The sequence below is a fragment of the Chinchilla lanigera genome, unplaced genomic scaffold, assembly GCF_000276665.1.
Source record: "Chinchilla lanigera isolate Chin_1 unplaced genomic scaffold, ChiLan1.0 scaffold00107, whole genome shotgun sequence".
Classification (NCBI taxonomy): Eukaryota; Metazoa; Chordata; class Mammalia; order Rodentia; family Chinchillidae; genus Chinchilla; species Chinchilla lanigera.
Window position 1 is genome coordinate 3,467,794 of NW_004955508.1, and position 17,532 is coordinate 3,485,325.

General features: G+C 36.2%; 1 protein-coding gene across 4 annotated transcripts in view; it reads left to right on the plus strand.

Moving 5' to 3' along the window:
- The window catches only part of Xrn1 (5'-3' exoribonuclease 1), a 120,357-nt gene that overhangs the window by 26,254 nt on the left and 76,571 nt on the right, over positions 1-17,532 (plus strand). For 3 of the 4 annotated variants that reach the window (XM_005407742.2, XM_013506250.1, XM_013506252.1), the window contains 7 exons: positions 492-559; positions 876-1,013; positions 2,622-2,688; positions 3,002-3,107; positions 5,005-5,094; positions 7,870-8,026; positions 9,860-9,979. In XM_005407742.2, coding sequence (XP_005407799.1) covers positions 492-559; positions 876-1,013; positions 2,622-2,688; positions 3,002-3,107; positions 5,005-5,094; positions 7,870-8,026; positions 9,860-9,979 — 746 coding nt within the window. The remainder of the gene's footprint in view (positions 1-491; positions 560-875; positions 1,014-2,621; positions 2,689-3,001; positions 3,108-5,004; positions 5,095-7,869; positions 8,027-9,859; positions 9,980-17,532) is intronic. The other variant, XM_013506251.1, reaches the window with a different exon arrangement.

Consider the following 17,532-nt stretch of genomic DNA (forward strand, 5'->3'; position numbering starts at 1 on the left):
TAGTATAACAACCGTTGTTAATTCCTGTCATCTTGTTTTGAAATCCTGTATCATTTTTATTGTTGTTATTTTGTTTTGTTTTGTTCTCTTTAAAATAAAAATATGGAAAATTGACAAGCAACAGTGAGTCTGCAAAAATAGACAACAGTATCAGGGCGTTACTGTTTTTCTTAAGTTAACTTACTAAATTGAATGATCTGGATAAATTCTAGAACATAGTTTAATTTTTACCAAATGTTGTTGGAAATGTGAGAAGATTATTATGTGAGCCTGGAATTTCTTACATTTTTCTTCATAATATACATGTTGTATATTACAGTAATGTAAGAGTCTTAGAAAACTAGGCCTGATTTATATTATAGCCTAACCCTTGAGTTTTTTCTTGATTAGTACATTGTTAACATTCAACAATTTATGGAAAGAATTTGGTAAACTTGTTCAGAAAAAATAATGTCAGCTTTCAGTAAAAGGTTGGGTTTTGCTCTTTGTAGGTTATATTAATGAAAGTGGGCATCTCAATTTACCTCGATTTGAGAAATACCTTGTGAAACTATCTGATGTAAGTAATCATAAGTTTTTGGTTTTCTTTTCTCAAGTAGATAGAAATGGTCAGTAACCAATTAAATAATGTCAGAAGAAAAAGATTTCATAATTTTATTCCAGCTACTTATTCTATACACCTTTGCCTGAATGAATTATATTTTTACTTGCTTTTTATGTTTAATTTTCTGAGTAAAAGATGAAGTTCTTATGTGTATAAAAGAGTAACAGTCTCAAATTTCTTATACCACAGAAATAATCACTGCTAAAAGATTGATTTGTATTCTTCCAGATACACTTGTCATTTTTAAATGAATTTAATTGTTTTTGTACAGTTTGATAGGGAGCACTTCAGTGAAGTTTTTGTGGACCTGAAGTGGTTTGAAAGCAAAGTTGGTAACAAGTATCTCAATGAAGCAGCAGGTATCGCAGCTGAAGAAGCCAAGAACTACAAGGAAAAGAAAAAATCAAAGGTGTCCATTTTTTTCGGTGTCCTTTCATTTTTTTACCTGTAAAGGTAAAACTGATATTCTTTGTTTCTCATTTTCCTTCTTTTGATTTTAGGATTACCTTATTTTATTTTCATTTATTTTCTATAGACAGAAAAAAAAAATTTTTTTTTATTCTACTAAGAGTCTTATCATTTCGATCTGAACCTTAAAAATTAATTTCTTATTTTTAGTCCTAAAGAAGAAATTTTCTTTGCTCTTCCATCCTATTAATAAGTATGGGAAACATTTCTAAATATAAGAGCTCAGAAAATTACTTTCTAAAAATGACCATTTAAACCCATTGTATTTTAAAACAATGGACTAAAGCACTGGTTTTTAAAATGTGTATATTTATAGCATTAATGATTTGAGACATTAACTAAAACTGAATTTTCTCTAGAAATTATTTTTATATAAAATACAGTAATAGGCTAGATTAAGAGTAATCAGTGATATAATAGCTGATAAATGTTATTTGCTTAATAAATTAATGATAGAATCACTTAGAATGTACTAGTGCTCTGTAAAATATTTAGTAAGCTCTAAAGAATGTCTTTATGAGGAGCCAGGGATATCCCTCAGAGGCACAGCACCTGCCTGGCAAGCACGAGGTCCTGAATTTGATTCCTGGTACCAAAAAAAAATGTTTGTATGTTAGCTTCAGAAACTTCGGAAAGTTTCTTCAACCTTTCAGTAATGAAGGGAGCCTAAGTTTTCTATACTCTTTACTGCACTGATTAATCCTACTTAGTTTCAAACCTAGGGACTCTTCCTTGAGGAGGGGCAACTACCCAGGTTTTCTCTAGCATTATCTTTCCAGTTGCTTAGCTCTTGTGTTGGAATTTAACAGCAGTCAGTCTGCATTTCACTGTGACTTTCTGTTTGTTTTTTCTTTTTTTTTCCTCCTAAGAAAATGAGCTTTGTAACTTTTTGATGACATGTATGCATAAAATTGTGTATCACTATTCTGTGACTCCCCTGCTTCAGCCCCGTCCTTAAATGTCACCAGTCTTTCTGACGCGTGTCTAATATTAGAGACCTTGTGCGGGAAAAGTCCTGGGGCAGATGAAGTTGGTAGAGGTAATAGGCTGAATGAAGGAAAGGAAATGGAGATAAGGGGGTAGTAAGAACTGAGTCTCTTGTCCTAACTAGGCAATCAAAGCTAAAAGAAAAAGGTAAGATCGCAACAGACAGGACCCAGATGGGCAGGATATGGTAAGATGGGAGAGTTGTTCTATGTTGCATAAAAAAGAAATGAAGTAGAAGATAGAATAGTATTAAGAATGTCAGGATTAATACAGAGAAGAACATACGCATTTATAACTATTTAATTCAGATAGGAACATTGTATTAAGAGTAGCCCAGAATTTGACTCATAAATATCCTAAAATTGATATATGACTAAAGAATTTGATATTGATATACTGTTTTCTAAGTAAATGAGATAATCGAAGTATATTCTTCAGAAACATATAATTAAATGTATTTTTCAGTCATGTTGGTGTGAATCACGCATTAAATAGCTTTATATGGCCTGAATTCTAAATTCTGCCTTATCATTCATTTTATAACAGTTTATAATTTTTATAGGGCCAGGAAAATTCTGTGTGTTGGGCTGCTTTAGACAAAAGTGAAGGTGAAATGGTAGTTTCTAAGGGTAAGTACAAACTATTTTAATGTTATTACTTTGACTGGATAGTTATTATACTTTTCCTGTATTAGTACTAATGTAGTAAATATTGAAGGGGAGAGATTCCAATCTTAGTATATAAGCAGACCAGGGATATAGCTCAGCGGCATAAGCGCCTGCCTGGCAAGCCGAAGGTCCTGAGTTCGATTCCCAGTACCCACCCCCCAAAAAATCACTAGTGTATAAGCATTAAATTTGGTATATATATTTATCAGACTACTGAGCAGGAAACAGGATACTCATAATTGTTACTTACTATCTCTCTGGCTTTTTTCCCCAGATAATTTAGAAGAGGAGACTGAAGATGATGATCTGTTTGAAACTGAGTTTAGACAATACAAAAGAACATATTACATGACGAAGATGGGAGTCGATGTAGTATCTGAGTATGTTTCTGCCAATCTTTTTATTTTAAAAAGTGGGGAAAATTAGATTTTATAATTCTTCAGAAAACATCATAATTTTGTCAAAATAGTGAGAAAGAAGGATATTTTTTGGTTTCATAAATTATTATAGACTTCAACTAGTACGGTATAGTTTTGGAAAAGGTGATATGAATTCTGACATATTATGTTCCTGTGATAAACATTGCCGGATAGAAAATTTATCCTTATATACAAGGGTGTTTATTACAGAATTATTTAAAATAGTAAAAAACTAGAAATAATCTAAATATCTGATAAGAGTATACATCACAATCAGCCTCTGCGTCATCATCACAATTACTGTCTCTGTCATCTACACATCATTTACAAAATCTATAGAACCACTAAACTGGCAATTACAGAAAGTTTATAACAATTTGGAAAGATGCTTACACAAATTTTAAAGGCAGGACAGCCAGGTATAGTAACACAGGCCTGTAGTCCCAGTACTTAGGAGGCTGAGGCAGGAGGAATGCTGCAAGTTGAAGGCCAGGCTGTGCTACATAGTTTAAGGCCAAACTGTATTACATAGCAAGACCCTATCTCTAAAAATAAAAATAAAAAATAAAATAAAGGCAGAACATAAAATCATATGTATCTGTAGTATACTCTAATTAATACTTCGACAGAACCTGAGTATAGAAAAAAGGCTGAAGCCAGCGTGGAGGTGTGCATCTGCTATTTACAGGGCTGAGGTAGAAAAGTGGAAGGATGGCTTGAGCCCAGAAGTTCAAGATTTAGCGTAGGCAACATAATAAGGCCCCTTCTGAAAAATAAAAAAAATAAAGACTGAAAAAAACTCACCAAATGAATAGTGATTGCTGTAAGGTGATACAATGATTTCTCCGCAAATACGGAGATAAGGAATTTCTAAGTGACTACTTTTGGCAGTAGGATGGGGCTCATTTTATTTCATTTAGTTTTGGTAATTTGAAGATTTATTTTACCCAAACCTTAAATAATGGCATTGGGATTTTGACAAAGAAAAGGTTAGAAGAAAATCTTGTTCAGCAAATATGGCACTTTTCACAGGTATTCTATCTGCTATACATGGACTTCTAAGAACATCCTGCTTTGCTCTTGTCCCATTCCCACTATTTAAGAAAGTGTTAGCATCACTTTATAGAAAGTTTCACTAGCTAAATATTCAAACTTTAATCAAAGATATAATACATTGACTGATTAAATATGTATAGCAGGCCAGGCATGATAGCACACACATGTATTCCAACCTACTGGAGAGACTGAGGCAGGAGGTTCACATTGAAGTTCAAACCCCAGGACAACTTAGCAAGACCCTGTTTCAAAATTTTTTTTTGTCTTTTCTTCCTGTACCAGGAATCGAACTCACCACCTTGTGCTTGCCAGGCAGGTGCTTTGCCCCTGAGCTAAATCCTCAGCCTCCCTGTTTAAAAATTTAAAAAAAAAAATTTGGATGGAGCTCAATGGTAAATACCCCTGGGTTCAATTCCCAGTACCACAAAAAGAAAAAAGGAAAAACAGGGGCTGGGGATTTAGCTCAGTGGCAAAAGCGCCTGCCTGGCAAGCGCAAGGTCGTGAGTTCGGTTCCCGGTACCAGAGAAAAAAAAAAAACCAAAAAAAAAAAAAAAAAGGAAAAACATAAAGACACAGCAGGCTTAACTTTATTGATACTTCATTTAGGAAAACTATAGGGCAAAGCTTTCATGTCATAAGATGGAATTTTTAAATACTGTGGAGTTTTTCTGATTATAATTCTCAGATATCATATAATTTTTAAGTAATTCATTAACTCTGTGAAGTAAAATATGATATAGCTAGATAGACACTGGCCTAATTTCAAAAGGTAATGTTGTAATGAATTCCTTTCTATTTTCAGTGACTTTCTGGCTGATCAAGCTGTATGTTATGTTCAAGCAATACAGTGGATTTTGCACTATTACTATCATGGTGTTCAGTCCTGGAGTTGGTAAGAGCGTATCTTTGTATAATAGTGCATTCTACAAGAGTCTCATCTAAACATCTCTTTTCCTTTTATTTATTTATGGGAATTATTTTTAAAGATCTGTACATCATGTTTAAATACAAGTAATCTGTTCTTAAATGAAAATAGTTAAAACACTTCTAAGAAAAGCCAGGCATGGTGATGCACGCCTGTAATCCCAGCATTCGGGAAGCTGAAAAAGGAGGATCTTCCTGAGTTCGAGGCTAGCCTGCCCTACAAATTGAGCTCAAGGCCAGCCTGAACTGCATAGCGAGACCCTGTCCCCAAAAGACAAAAAAGCAAAACAAAACAAAAAACACTTCAAAGAAAAACGTCCCTAGCAGATGGCCCATTATAAAAAGTATTTGTTAATTTAAGGACATAAAATTCTCTATGGAGATGAATCCGGGCTAAGGATGTAGCTCAGTTGGTAGTGTACTTGCCTAGCATGCAAAAGGCCTGCCCTGGGTTTGATCCTCAGCACTATAAAAAACAAAAGAAAAAAAAAAAGATTAATCAAATATGACAAAGTCTTGATAACTCTTGGGCTAGAGTGATAGTTATATGGCAGTGCTGATTATATTCTCTACATTTTTGTGTTTGAAAATTATTCTCTGACAAGAGTAATCTTTAAAGAATGAGTATTTGTATATTAGAGTGAAAAAGAAAGGAGAAAAGAGTTACTCACTTTTACTAGAAATAAAATTCACTATTTCTCTCATCTCCCACATCCCAGCAAATTCCATCTACATTTCCAAACCAGCCACTAAAATAGGAAAATAACAATTTAAAAAAAAGTCATGATGTGATGGGTAGAGATTGAAGTGATGACATAGTTCTGTTTTCAAAGCACTTTTGCTGGGCTCTACTTTTAGAACACTTCTGCAATATAAATCAGTGCAAAGTAATATGGCATTAATTATGATATCACTTACTAGCAGCCTTTTTAAAAAGATATTTATAGTCACTAGCCAGATTCTCAAGGCCCTCTGGAGAACAGTGTGATGAAAAACCTTGATCTAATGAAAATCCGAATCCTTGATTTGGCATTATTTAAGAAGGTTAACGTAAGTTCTTCCTCCCGTATTACCAAGCATTAAGGCCAGGTCCTTAAATCCATGTTCTTATATAATCTTCAAAACTATTTAAAGTAGACATTATTTTCTCTCTGATACAAATGAAGAAACTGTGATTATATACTCAACAATCAAGTACAAGCCAAAGTCTGTATATCTTACATTATTCCCTATGCTGTTCTACCTCCTCCTGTACTTTCCCATCCTTTTGAAATTTATGCCATAATTATGGAATATAGAAACATTTTTTTTGGTATCCTGAGCAAACACTGAAAATTTTTAAATTGTGTGTTCAAGTTTTGTGAAAATATTCTTATAGTTACAGATTGGAATGTATTAAAAACAAGTTATGGGGCTGGGGATTTAGCTCAGCGGCACAGCGCTTGTCTGGCAAGCGTGAGGTTGTGAGTTTGATTCCCAGTGCCGGAAAAAAACCAAAAATCCTTTAAAAAAAAAAAAAAGTTAGTAGCCGGGCGTGGTGGTGCATGAAAGACAGAACTGATTGGTAGTGGGCATGTAAATTCAGACCTGTTCTTTGTCCTTCCTTCTATCCTTGTGAGCTAACTTGAGCTTTTCTCAGAACGTTCAGCTGCTCCAAGCCCCTTGCGTAGATGTTACAGGGTGAAATCCCTGGATTGAAATTCCTCTGACTACCTCATTGCTATCCAGTCTCCTGACTGAAAGAATTGCAGTCAATATTTTGGGAGTTAATAGAAACAATACATTGCTGAGGTATAGTGGTACTTGTTTAGCAGCCTGGTGATTTCATTTCTAGCACTACAAGAGAAAAAATAGCAGCAGCAGCATTACAAAGGGGGTTTAGCTGGGCCTGGTGGTGCATGCCTGTAATCCCAGCACTTGGGAGGCTGAGGCAAGAGGATCCTCGTGAGTTCTAGGCCAGCCTGAACTGCATAGGGAGACCCCATCTCAAAAAAGACCGAAAAAAAAAAAAACAAGCTGGGCTTAATGGCATATACCTGCATTCCCACCACTAGGAGGCTGAGGCAAGAGAATTCCTTGAGACTAAGAGTTTGAGACAAGCCTGGGGAATTTAGCAAGAAACCTCTGCTAAGTCTCAAAAACAAGATAAAAAAGCATTATATTTATCCTGAAATTACCCAATATATCCAGTTTGGTTTTTTATTTTGTTTGGTTTTGGTTTTTTTAATGGTAGCAAAGTTTTATTAAAGGTGAGAAAAGAAACAGGCTATGCGGAAAAAGGTTAGACCAAGTAAAAGTAGAAAAAGATGTGCTGTAGGCACTGTGGCATGAGGGCAGGCCACGATGGAAGTGAGAACATAGTGGCCTACATCCAGCTTTAGAAATGTGAAACTGCACTTTAAGGAAATAATGTGTTAAAAAAAAAAAAAAAGGAAATAATGTGTTACTTTCCATCATGGATCCTAAATATTTCAACATTGCTTATTTTGGTTTTGCTTTGTTTTGTGCCCAGGCTGGCCTTGAACCTGGCAGTCCTCCTCCCTCAGCCTCTGGAGTACTGGGATTACAGGCGTGTACCACCAGACCTGGCTAACATTGCTAATTTCTTATATTCAAGGGATAGAATTAAGAGTGATGCTTAATTTTTCTTTAAAATTGTTACATGCTGTAAAATACAGGAAAAATAGTATTGACCTGTTTCATGAAAGTTTACCTGTTGCCTAAAGCTCATTTTGCTTTACAGGTATTATCCCTATCATTATGCACCTTTCCTATCTGATATCCGAAACATCAGTACACTCAAAATCCATTTTGAACTAGGAAAACCTTTTAAGCCATTTGAGCAGCTTCTTGCTGTACTTCCAGCAGCTAGCAAAAATTTGCTTCCTGCATGCTACCAGGTGGGTTTTAGAATTTTCTCTTTTAGAATTGAATATTTTTGTATCTTCTCTGGTATATGAGTTCTTCGACCAAACCTTGAAGCAGTAGTAGCCAAATTTATTTAATAGACAAATACATTTATTTTCAGTTCTAACTATAGTACTCTTCTTTAACAAAGCCCTTGAAAAGTAATCCCTTGATTTAAACTTGGCTTTGTTTTACAAATGCAAACTGCATAAACTATTCAGAGCCTCGCTGCTTGATTTATTGCCTATAAGTGCACATTTAGTTTGTCTCTGCATTGAAGCAGGTAAACTAAAACAGATAAGGTGAGAATCTGTCTTCAGTCCACACAAGTACAAGTTCATTCCTGTTCTTTCCTTTTTTTTTTTTTTTTTTTTTTTGGTGCTGAGAATTGAACTCAGGACCTCATGCTTGCTGGGCAGGCACTGCGCCACTGAGCTAAATCCCTGGCCCATCCTAGTTCTCTTTTACTCTCCACCTATTTGACTAAAATGATTCTAATAAGGTATTTACCTGAAGTATATGTTTGAATTTATCCATTTCATTTATCAAATTGAAAGGGTTTATTTTGGCTAAGATACTTCACGTAACAAGAGGAAGATGTTCACCAAAATTACACTAAACCTATTAAGTAGATTATAAAAGTAAAGTTCATTTAGTACTTCTAAGATAGCAGTCTGTTCTTCTAATTCTGTGGTCTAATTTCAGGAACTAGAGTAGATACATGCGTGCACGCGCAAACACACACCCACACAAACCCGTTGCTTCAATAACATTGTCAGGCTCTTTTCTATGTCTTTCTGAACCTTAAACTATCCCTTTCTTCATAAGTTTCTTTGATACTTTTTTCCTTCTGTTGAATATATTGAATTTTGATACTCAACTGCTGTGGGCCACTGTGGCCGCGTTACATGTATTACAGCTACATCTGTTTCATTTGCTCAGTGCACGTGCCGTATAATATTGTTTTGAGTATCACCCTAGGAATATGCTGTTTTATTTCTTTGACAAAACTGCTGTATCATAATTATCATTTCCCTTTGCCTTCTTGCTGTTTGACTACCTCTGTTACAAAATCTCCAATAAAAGTATGTGTTGTTGGATTCTTTTTTTTTTTCCTGTCTTTTTGAGACAGGGTCTTGCTGTGCAGTTTGGGCTAGTCCTGAGCTCACTCTGTAGCCCAGCCTGGCCTCGAACTTGCGACAATCCTCCTGTCTCAGCCTCCCAAGTGCTGGGATTAAGGCTTGTGCCTCCATGTCAAGCTCTGAAATAATGTCTTGTCCTTTTTTTGTGTGTGTACCAGGAATCGAACTCACAACCTCATGCTTGCAAGGCAGTTGCTGTGCTGCTGAGCTTATAGCGCCAGCCTTGGATTCTTTTTCTTCGGTACCAGTGATACAGTGGTTCTTAGACTTTAGGATTTTTTTTTTTCTTAAATCATTTCATTAGTGCATGAAGGTAAATTGTTAATTTGAGGTTTTAAGGGAAGACTATTACACATTTGTGAAATGAACTGAGGAAGTGAATAAGAAAATAGTATTTAAGTATCTTTATAGAGTAATAAGACAATAAAAAACAAAAATGGCAGAATTAATGTTCGGAATAAAGGTGGTTTTGCTGCATAACTAGATTAATGAAACTGGAAAGTACCAATCTTAGTTGCAAATCAAGATAGAGCATGTACATTGGAACATATCTAAAATACAAAAATTAACTTTGCTTAGAAATTTTAAAATATGACATGTAGGGAAATGTTATAAATACATTAAGAAGAAGCTATATTGATAGTAGTTTTTATATTTCTCTTACACTATTTTATATTTTCACAGCATTTAATGACCAGTGAAGACTCGCCGATTATAGAGTATTATCCACCTGATTTTAAAACTGACCTAAATGGAAAACAACAGGAATGGGAGGCTGTTGTGTTAATACCTTTTATTGATGAGGTCAGTGCATATAATTACATATATTCATACTTTGCTCATCAGTGAGCAGTTGGTTTAATCACCATTTATGTTCTGTTAATGACATTTAGCTACTCTGCTCTGTACGTCAGAACTTCTGGGTGTGCTAATTATAAGGCTGGATGGCTTTGCTAATGTTAGACAAAGTAGTTAGGCTTCAGAACAAGGAGTATTGCCAGAGATAAAGAGGGATATGTCATATAGTAAAAGAATCAAATCAGTTCATCCAGAAGAAATAAGGGGTCAGGCATGGTGGCACATGCCTGTAATCCCAGCACTCGAGACCGAGACAGGCAGATCACCAAGAGTTCGAGGCTAACCAGGGCTACATAATGAGTTTAAGGCCAGCCTAAACTGCATAGAAGACCCTGTCTCAGAAAAACAAAAAGAAGAAGAAATAAGGACTGAGGACAGCTAAGTTGCAGAGCACGTATGTAGCATGAGTAAGGCCCTAGGTTTGATCCCCAGCACTGTAACAACAGCAACAAAAAGACATAAAAATTTTATACGTGTATACACCTTCATGTCCTTTTAAGTAAACTGATGGAAACTACCAACTGGAACACAGGATAGAATATTTAGAACTGAGAAGACCTATTTTTTTGTTGTTCATTTGAGAAAGGGTCTCACTATGTAGTCCAGACTGCCCTTGAACTCACTCTGTAGCGCAGACTGGTCTTGAACCCATGATAATCCTCCTGCCTCAGCCTCCTGAGTGCTGGAATTACAGGTATGCACCACCACACCCAGATGAGATCACGCATGTATTGTAGTCATCTTTGATTCAGCTAGAGCTGGTTGTCTGAGATGGCTACATTCGTGTGATTGGTGGTTGGCATTTCTGCTCCCTTCACTCTGCTGGAAGCTGGAGGGTGCTAGGCCCCTGTGTAGTATTGCATGGAGTTCCAGCTTTTCCCTGCCTTTCTCTGTCTGTTAAGCTCAGAGATTATGCTGTGTCTCTATGTGAACAGGGACAGTTAGCATTTATGAATATGTACCTGTCTAGTTTCTCATTTACAAAAAAAACTGGAGTATAGAGAGTCAGCAAAAGATGGTTTGAGATGTTTGAGTGGGTTAAGTGGGCATTTGACCACATGACTTCTCCTTTGGTATGTTTAACTGTGACGTTAGTGGACATCCTTGTAGTTTAAGATGACACTTAAAATAAAATTCTCTCCTAATGATGACTCCTGACATTCTGTATTGTAATTTTGTTGGTTTGTTTTTAAATTCTTCTTTGTTTTCATTGGAAAGGAAAAGGTAAGGCACAGTTTTAAATGTTGAAAATATACAAGTTGACATGTATACATATACAAAAAATTAGTAGTTGGTGTTAGTAACTGAGGTCTCTCTATATATCATTCCTCACCTTCAGGAAGGCTAATCTAGGTTTAATTTACACAGTGATCTTGGATGCCAAGAAGGATAGAACAGAAGTTATAGGATCTCTTGATTTTTGGAGATTGTGTAGCATTACTTTTGTTACAAAGCTTTAAAGAAACCAACTCAAGCCTGGCGTGGTGATGCACGCCTGTAATCCCAGCATTTGGGAGACTGAGGCAGGAAGATTGCTGCAAGTTCAGGGCCAGTCTGGACTAAATAGTGAGTTCTAAGGCCAGTCTGAACTATACATAGCAAGACCCTGTCTCAAAAACCAAAAATAAAGGGAGTGCGGGGGGAGAAAGGAAGGAAGGATGGGAGAGAGAGAGGGAGGCAAGGAGGGAAGACAGGAGGAACAAAGGAAGGAAGGGAGGAAGGAAGGAAGAGCGATAGGAGGGAGGCAGGGACAAAGGCGGGAGTTGCAAGCAAGGAATTCAAAAGGCCAATGCAAATTTAAGGAATAAGGAAATAGACTTCTCACATACTAGGGCGGAAAGAATTATTGCAGTCATGTTGCCATCATTGCAGACTATCTGTTGTATTCTGCCTTTTGGCTAAAATAATTTGCATCCTGTCCAAGTAATAAACACATGGTGTATCCCCCCCAAATTTCATCTCATAGCATCAGCAGGCTCAAAGACCCAGAGTCTCATGTTTAAATTGGCTCCAGATGTATGAGGTTCCTCAAATGCACCTCCTTGTATAAAGTTCTCTTGATTCAGAGACCTGAGAATTAAAAAAAGTTCTCTCTCCTACCCTGCATGCCCAGTATATAACCACAAAGAGAGCAGTAATAGGAGTGATCTTTAACAATTCTGAAATGCAACTGAATAGCAACTGTTAAGCTCCTCTTCTGAACGAAGTGCTGCAATGAACGTGGGAATGCGTGTCTTCTATATACTGATTTTATTTCCTTTGGATATTTACCCAGTGGTGGGATTGATTGTCAGATCAAACGGTAGTTCTATTTAATTTTTTGAGTCAGCTCCATACTATTTTCCATTTCTAGTATCCTATATTCCCAGCAACAATGTATTCACTTTCCTCTGTGTCCTGAGCAGTAACTGTTACCGTTAGAGTTTTTTATAATATCCGTTCTAACAGGAGTGAGATGATATCTCATTGTGGTTTTAACTTGTATTTCTCTAATGATTAATAACACTGAGCATTTTTTCATATAGCTCCTGACCATTTGTATCTTTTTATTTTGTTGGCCTTGCGAGGGATCAAACCTAAAGCCTTATGTATGCTAAGCAAACACTGTACCACTGAGTTATACCACCAGCCGTGTCCATTCAGGATCTTTGCCCGTTTTTTAATCAGGTTTTATTGCTAAGGACTTGACACATGTTTATACTGAGTTTATTACACATTTCGGATGTTAACCTCTTAAGAGACATACAATTGGCAAGCACTCTCTCCCATTCCACAGATTGTCTCCTTACTCTGTTGCTGTGCAGAGACTTTCAGTTTTGTGCAGTCTCCTTTGCTTTTGTTGCTTATTCCTAGCCTGCAGAGCATAACACATTTTTTGTCATAAAGTCTAATAAAAAAGAACCACAGAAATAAATTCTCATATTAACTACAATGAAAATACCAATAGCACTCTACAAGAAAAAATAATCTTTACTTCAGTTGTCACACCTAAGGCAGTCTTCACACGTGACTGCAGCACATTCCTTACACATACATCGCTTACACTGACAGCTCATGTGTTTCGTTTTCCTGGCCTTTTTATATTGCATACTTGACATCTTGCTGATTTTGCTGTTTCTTCAGGAGTTTCCTATTATAGTATGCAATGTGTAGTTAACAGCAACGTAAGGTATCAATAAAATAAAATATTAAATTCTTAATATGTATTGCATGTTTAAATTACACATCAGCATTTTCACTTCAGCTGTGTACTTGCTTACAGAACATGAGAGATAACATCAGACATAAAAACGGATATGAGCTATAATATAAACACAAACAAAAGTCTGCCACAAAAATAATCTTTGCTTTATCTGTCACACCCACAGCAGTCGTCACACATAACAACTTCATGTTCCATCTACATGTCTCACTTTCACTGACAGCACATTGTGTACCTTTCCCATGTGGCAAGCCATTCGTGTCACCTATCTTCTCTTCCTGCTATGTCAGGGGCTTCCTACCATATTGTACACTTAACAGGGAAATAAGTTATCAATAAAATTAAATATCAAGTGTGTAACTAGTGCTTAGGATAGACATCAACATTTTCATATCAGCTGTGTACTTGCTTACAAAACCTAAAAGATAACATCAGAAATAAAAATCTCTGCGAACCACATTGTGAACACAAAAGTCTACCACAAAAATAGTCTTTGCTTCAGCTGTCACACCCAAGGCAACCTTTACACATGATAACTTCATGTTCCATCCACACGTCTTGCTTTCACCGACAGCACATGCACATAGCTTTCCATTCCTATGTGGCAGACCATTCTTGTCACCTCTCTTCTCTTCCTGTTTTTTTAGGAGCTTCCTACTGTATTGTACCGTGTGCACTTAGCAGGGAAATACAATACCAATAAAATAGCAAATGTATAGCGAGTGCTTAGAATAGACATCAGCATTTTCACATCAGCTGTGTACTTGCTTACAAAACCTAAAACATAACATCAGAAATAAAAACCTATCGGTTCCCAGTACCAGAGAAAAACCAAAAAAAAAAAAAAAAAAAAAGGAAAGGGGGCTGGGGATTTAGCTCAGCGGCAAAAGCGCCTGCCTGGCAAGCGCAAGGTCGTGAGTTCCGTTCCCGGTACCAGAGAAAAAAACCAAAAAAAAAAAAAAAGAAATAAAAACCTATGTGAACACAGTGAAAATACCAGTAGAACTCTACAACAAAAATAATCTTTGCTTTAGTTGTCACACCCAAGGCAGTCTTCCCACATGGTAATTGTATGTTCATAGACAACTTTTGCTTACACTAATGCCACTTATGTTTTGTTTTGTTTTGTTTTGTTTTCCTGTCCTTTCTTTTTTTTTTTTTTTTTTTTTGAGATAGGGTCTCACTATGCAGTTCAGGCTAGCCATGAGTTCACTTTGTACCCCAGGCTGATCTCAAACTTGTAGCAAGCCTCTTACCTTGGCCTCCCAAGGGCTGGGCTTACAGGCATACGCCACCATGCCCAGTATCCCTGTTCTTTCTTGCAGGATACAGTTAAGACAGGCTTTTTTGAATAGTTCCCTGGGTAGAAACATTTTGTTTTTCCTCTGCTGTAAATGATCGCTTAAGAGTTCCAGTCCAAATCCCCTAAGAAAATTTATCTGTGGTATTTTGCACTTGTTATTTTCTTTGCAAACTATTAAACTATGCCATACATGTTTAGGATCTAGTAAAACACAAGCATTGGCCAAGGCTTTGTGTTTCAAGTAATTTTGTAGTTGCTGCATAACTCATCAACAACATCTACTCCTCCTTTTAGTCTTATTGTAGAAAGTTTACATCTCAGCCTTCCATTTTGTCAAGATTTCCCTATCAGTATTTTCACCATGGTGCAATATTGACACAGCAGTACCAGTTTGTATTTCTTTGCCATTTCTGAAATCCAAAGATTGTACTATAGAATTCTCTGTTTTGAAATTGTAACATTTCATTTTGAATTTCTGCTGTTTGTACATACTGTTCTATATTGGTCAGCTTATGCTCTGTTAGTAAATGTAGCATCAATTGGAAACCAGTAAACCAATTGTTGAATGTCACATTCCAGTTAGTGTGGGAGATAGGAGCAACAAGTTTGTTCACAACATCATTCAGTTTGTTACTGTATGAATAAGGACTTGATGGCTGAGTTCTAGGATAAATTTCTAAATTGAAAGTATAAGTCTTCACATCTACAAGGGCATAAATTTTTATGCCATATTTTGACGGATCCTTTTCCATAAGTCTTTTACATTCCTATGATTACCATGAGAAATCCCTGCTAAGTATAGCAGATCTGTGAATGTTTTCAGTTCAGTTAGCAAGGTGTCATAATAAATACATTTTTGAATATGGTTATTGGTACATACAGAATGTTTTACTTGTATCTCAGTCTTTGTGTGTTTCATAGCATCTTGCAGCATTTTTTCCATTACAATTTCCAACACTGAATGGCAGAATGGCTTACATTCTGTCCAATACATTTCACCCCTGCCAAGACCTTCACTATATTTTCAGACCAATTTGGTTGAGTGACCATTTCACCTAGTCTAATATGTACTCATATTGCTGTTGTCTTCATCTGAATCAAGGAGATCTGCATTCCCTCCGTATCAGTTGATTCTTACTCCATTTCACTGTCATAGGAACTTTGGCTCAGATGGCCAGGGTCAAAGTCCTCTTCCTCCTCATTAACTATATCACTTTTGTGTTGTGAAAACATGTATTTTGTCATAATGGATCATCTTCATCATCCATGTATGAGTAATCTGATGATTCACTTTTGATGTCCTCTAAAACTTGCTAAACTGATTTTTCATGTGTCATTGTACTGAACTGGGCTACTTATACCAGGAAATTCAAGAGAAAAGTTTTTTAAAAACAAATCCTAGAGTGCTGTAGGTGTATTACACCCTCTATGAAGTATACACGCAAAAACTATTCCATGGAGGATCATATGGGTTTAAATCCTGTTTTGACACTTTTGCACACATGCACACACTTTGCGTTTGGTCCTACCAAGTAGATAAGCGCAAACATTGCTTCCAGTATCCCTCAAGCAAAGGTGATGCACAGCCAGCTACTGTTACGCTAAAGTAAAACTTTACAGTACAAAAGGGATGTGTTTGTGGAACCCAGTGTTACGTTCTTCAGGCATCCAAACACCACTGCCCAGACCATTGTCAGAAATGTTTTTCCCTGTTTTCTTCTAGTTGTTTTACAGACTTGAATTTGTTTTCTTTAGATGATGTAAGATAAGGGTCCCATTTTGGTTTTATACATGTGGATATCCAGTTTTTTCTTTATCATTTCTTGAAGATACTATCCTATAAGTCATAGAAGTATTTTGGAGCTCTTTTATTGCTTTTTTTTTTCATTCTTATGGAATAGGCTTTTATGTGTGTTTACACTTAGATTTTCTCTTTTGTAAATTGCTTGTTTATATTTTCTTCTCCATTTCCCTCTTTTTATTTTTAAAAACTTTGTATAGTAGGAATTGTCACATTTGTCTGTTGATTTCTATATGGCATCTTCTGTCATATACATTTTCTTTTACTTAAAACTATCTTCCCTTAAGGCATTTTCTATCTTGTGGCTTAAATAGGAGGTTATCACTGCAGGCCAGGTGTCATGGCACTTGCTTGTAATCCGCACACTCTAAGCTTAAGGATGGATCTCAAGTTCAAACGCAGCCAGGAAAATTTACTGACTTAGAAAGACTCTGTCTCAAAATTTAAAAAAGGCTAAGAATGTAGCTCAGTGCCGAGGCCCTGGATTCAATCCCCAGTACCATACCCACCCATAAAAAATCCTGAATACTCTCCTAAATTATCTTCTGTTACTTTTATGTGTGTATATATCTTTTTTATAGGTGAATAGTTACTTAATAGTAATAACAATGTCATTACTTAAATATCTAAATTACTATGTTTTAAAATACATTTGGAGGCTGGGAATATAGCTCAGTGGCACAAGCACCTGCCTAGCAAATGCAAGTTTCTGTGTTCAATTCCTTGTACCCCCCAAAAAAAATTTTGGATTCATTTTTAACTCTATTTTGACCTTCCTGTCTATGGGTATTTTGTAGTGACAATAATAAAGTGCTTTGCTGGGTGTGATGGTGTTCGTATACCTGTAATTCCAATGCCTGGAAGGCTGAGGCAAGAGGATTATTGCAAGCTGAAGCCAGCCTACGTTACATAGTGAATTCAAGGCCAGCCTGAACTACAGAGCAAGACCCTGTTGCAAAAAACCAAACCAACAACAAAATACTCAAATATTTTGAATATAATCACTTTATCAAAAGTGATAGGATCCAAACTGGAATATGGGAAAAGAGAAGGGAAAGAAGGAGAAAGATTGTATATATGTATATGCAAAATAGTTAACACAGGTGTTCTACTGTCCTGTATTTCCTTGCTGAAACTGTCAGTGAGGCATTGGTTGATTAGCTTTGTATGTCTATATGTGTTTTCATGAGAAA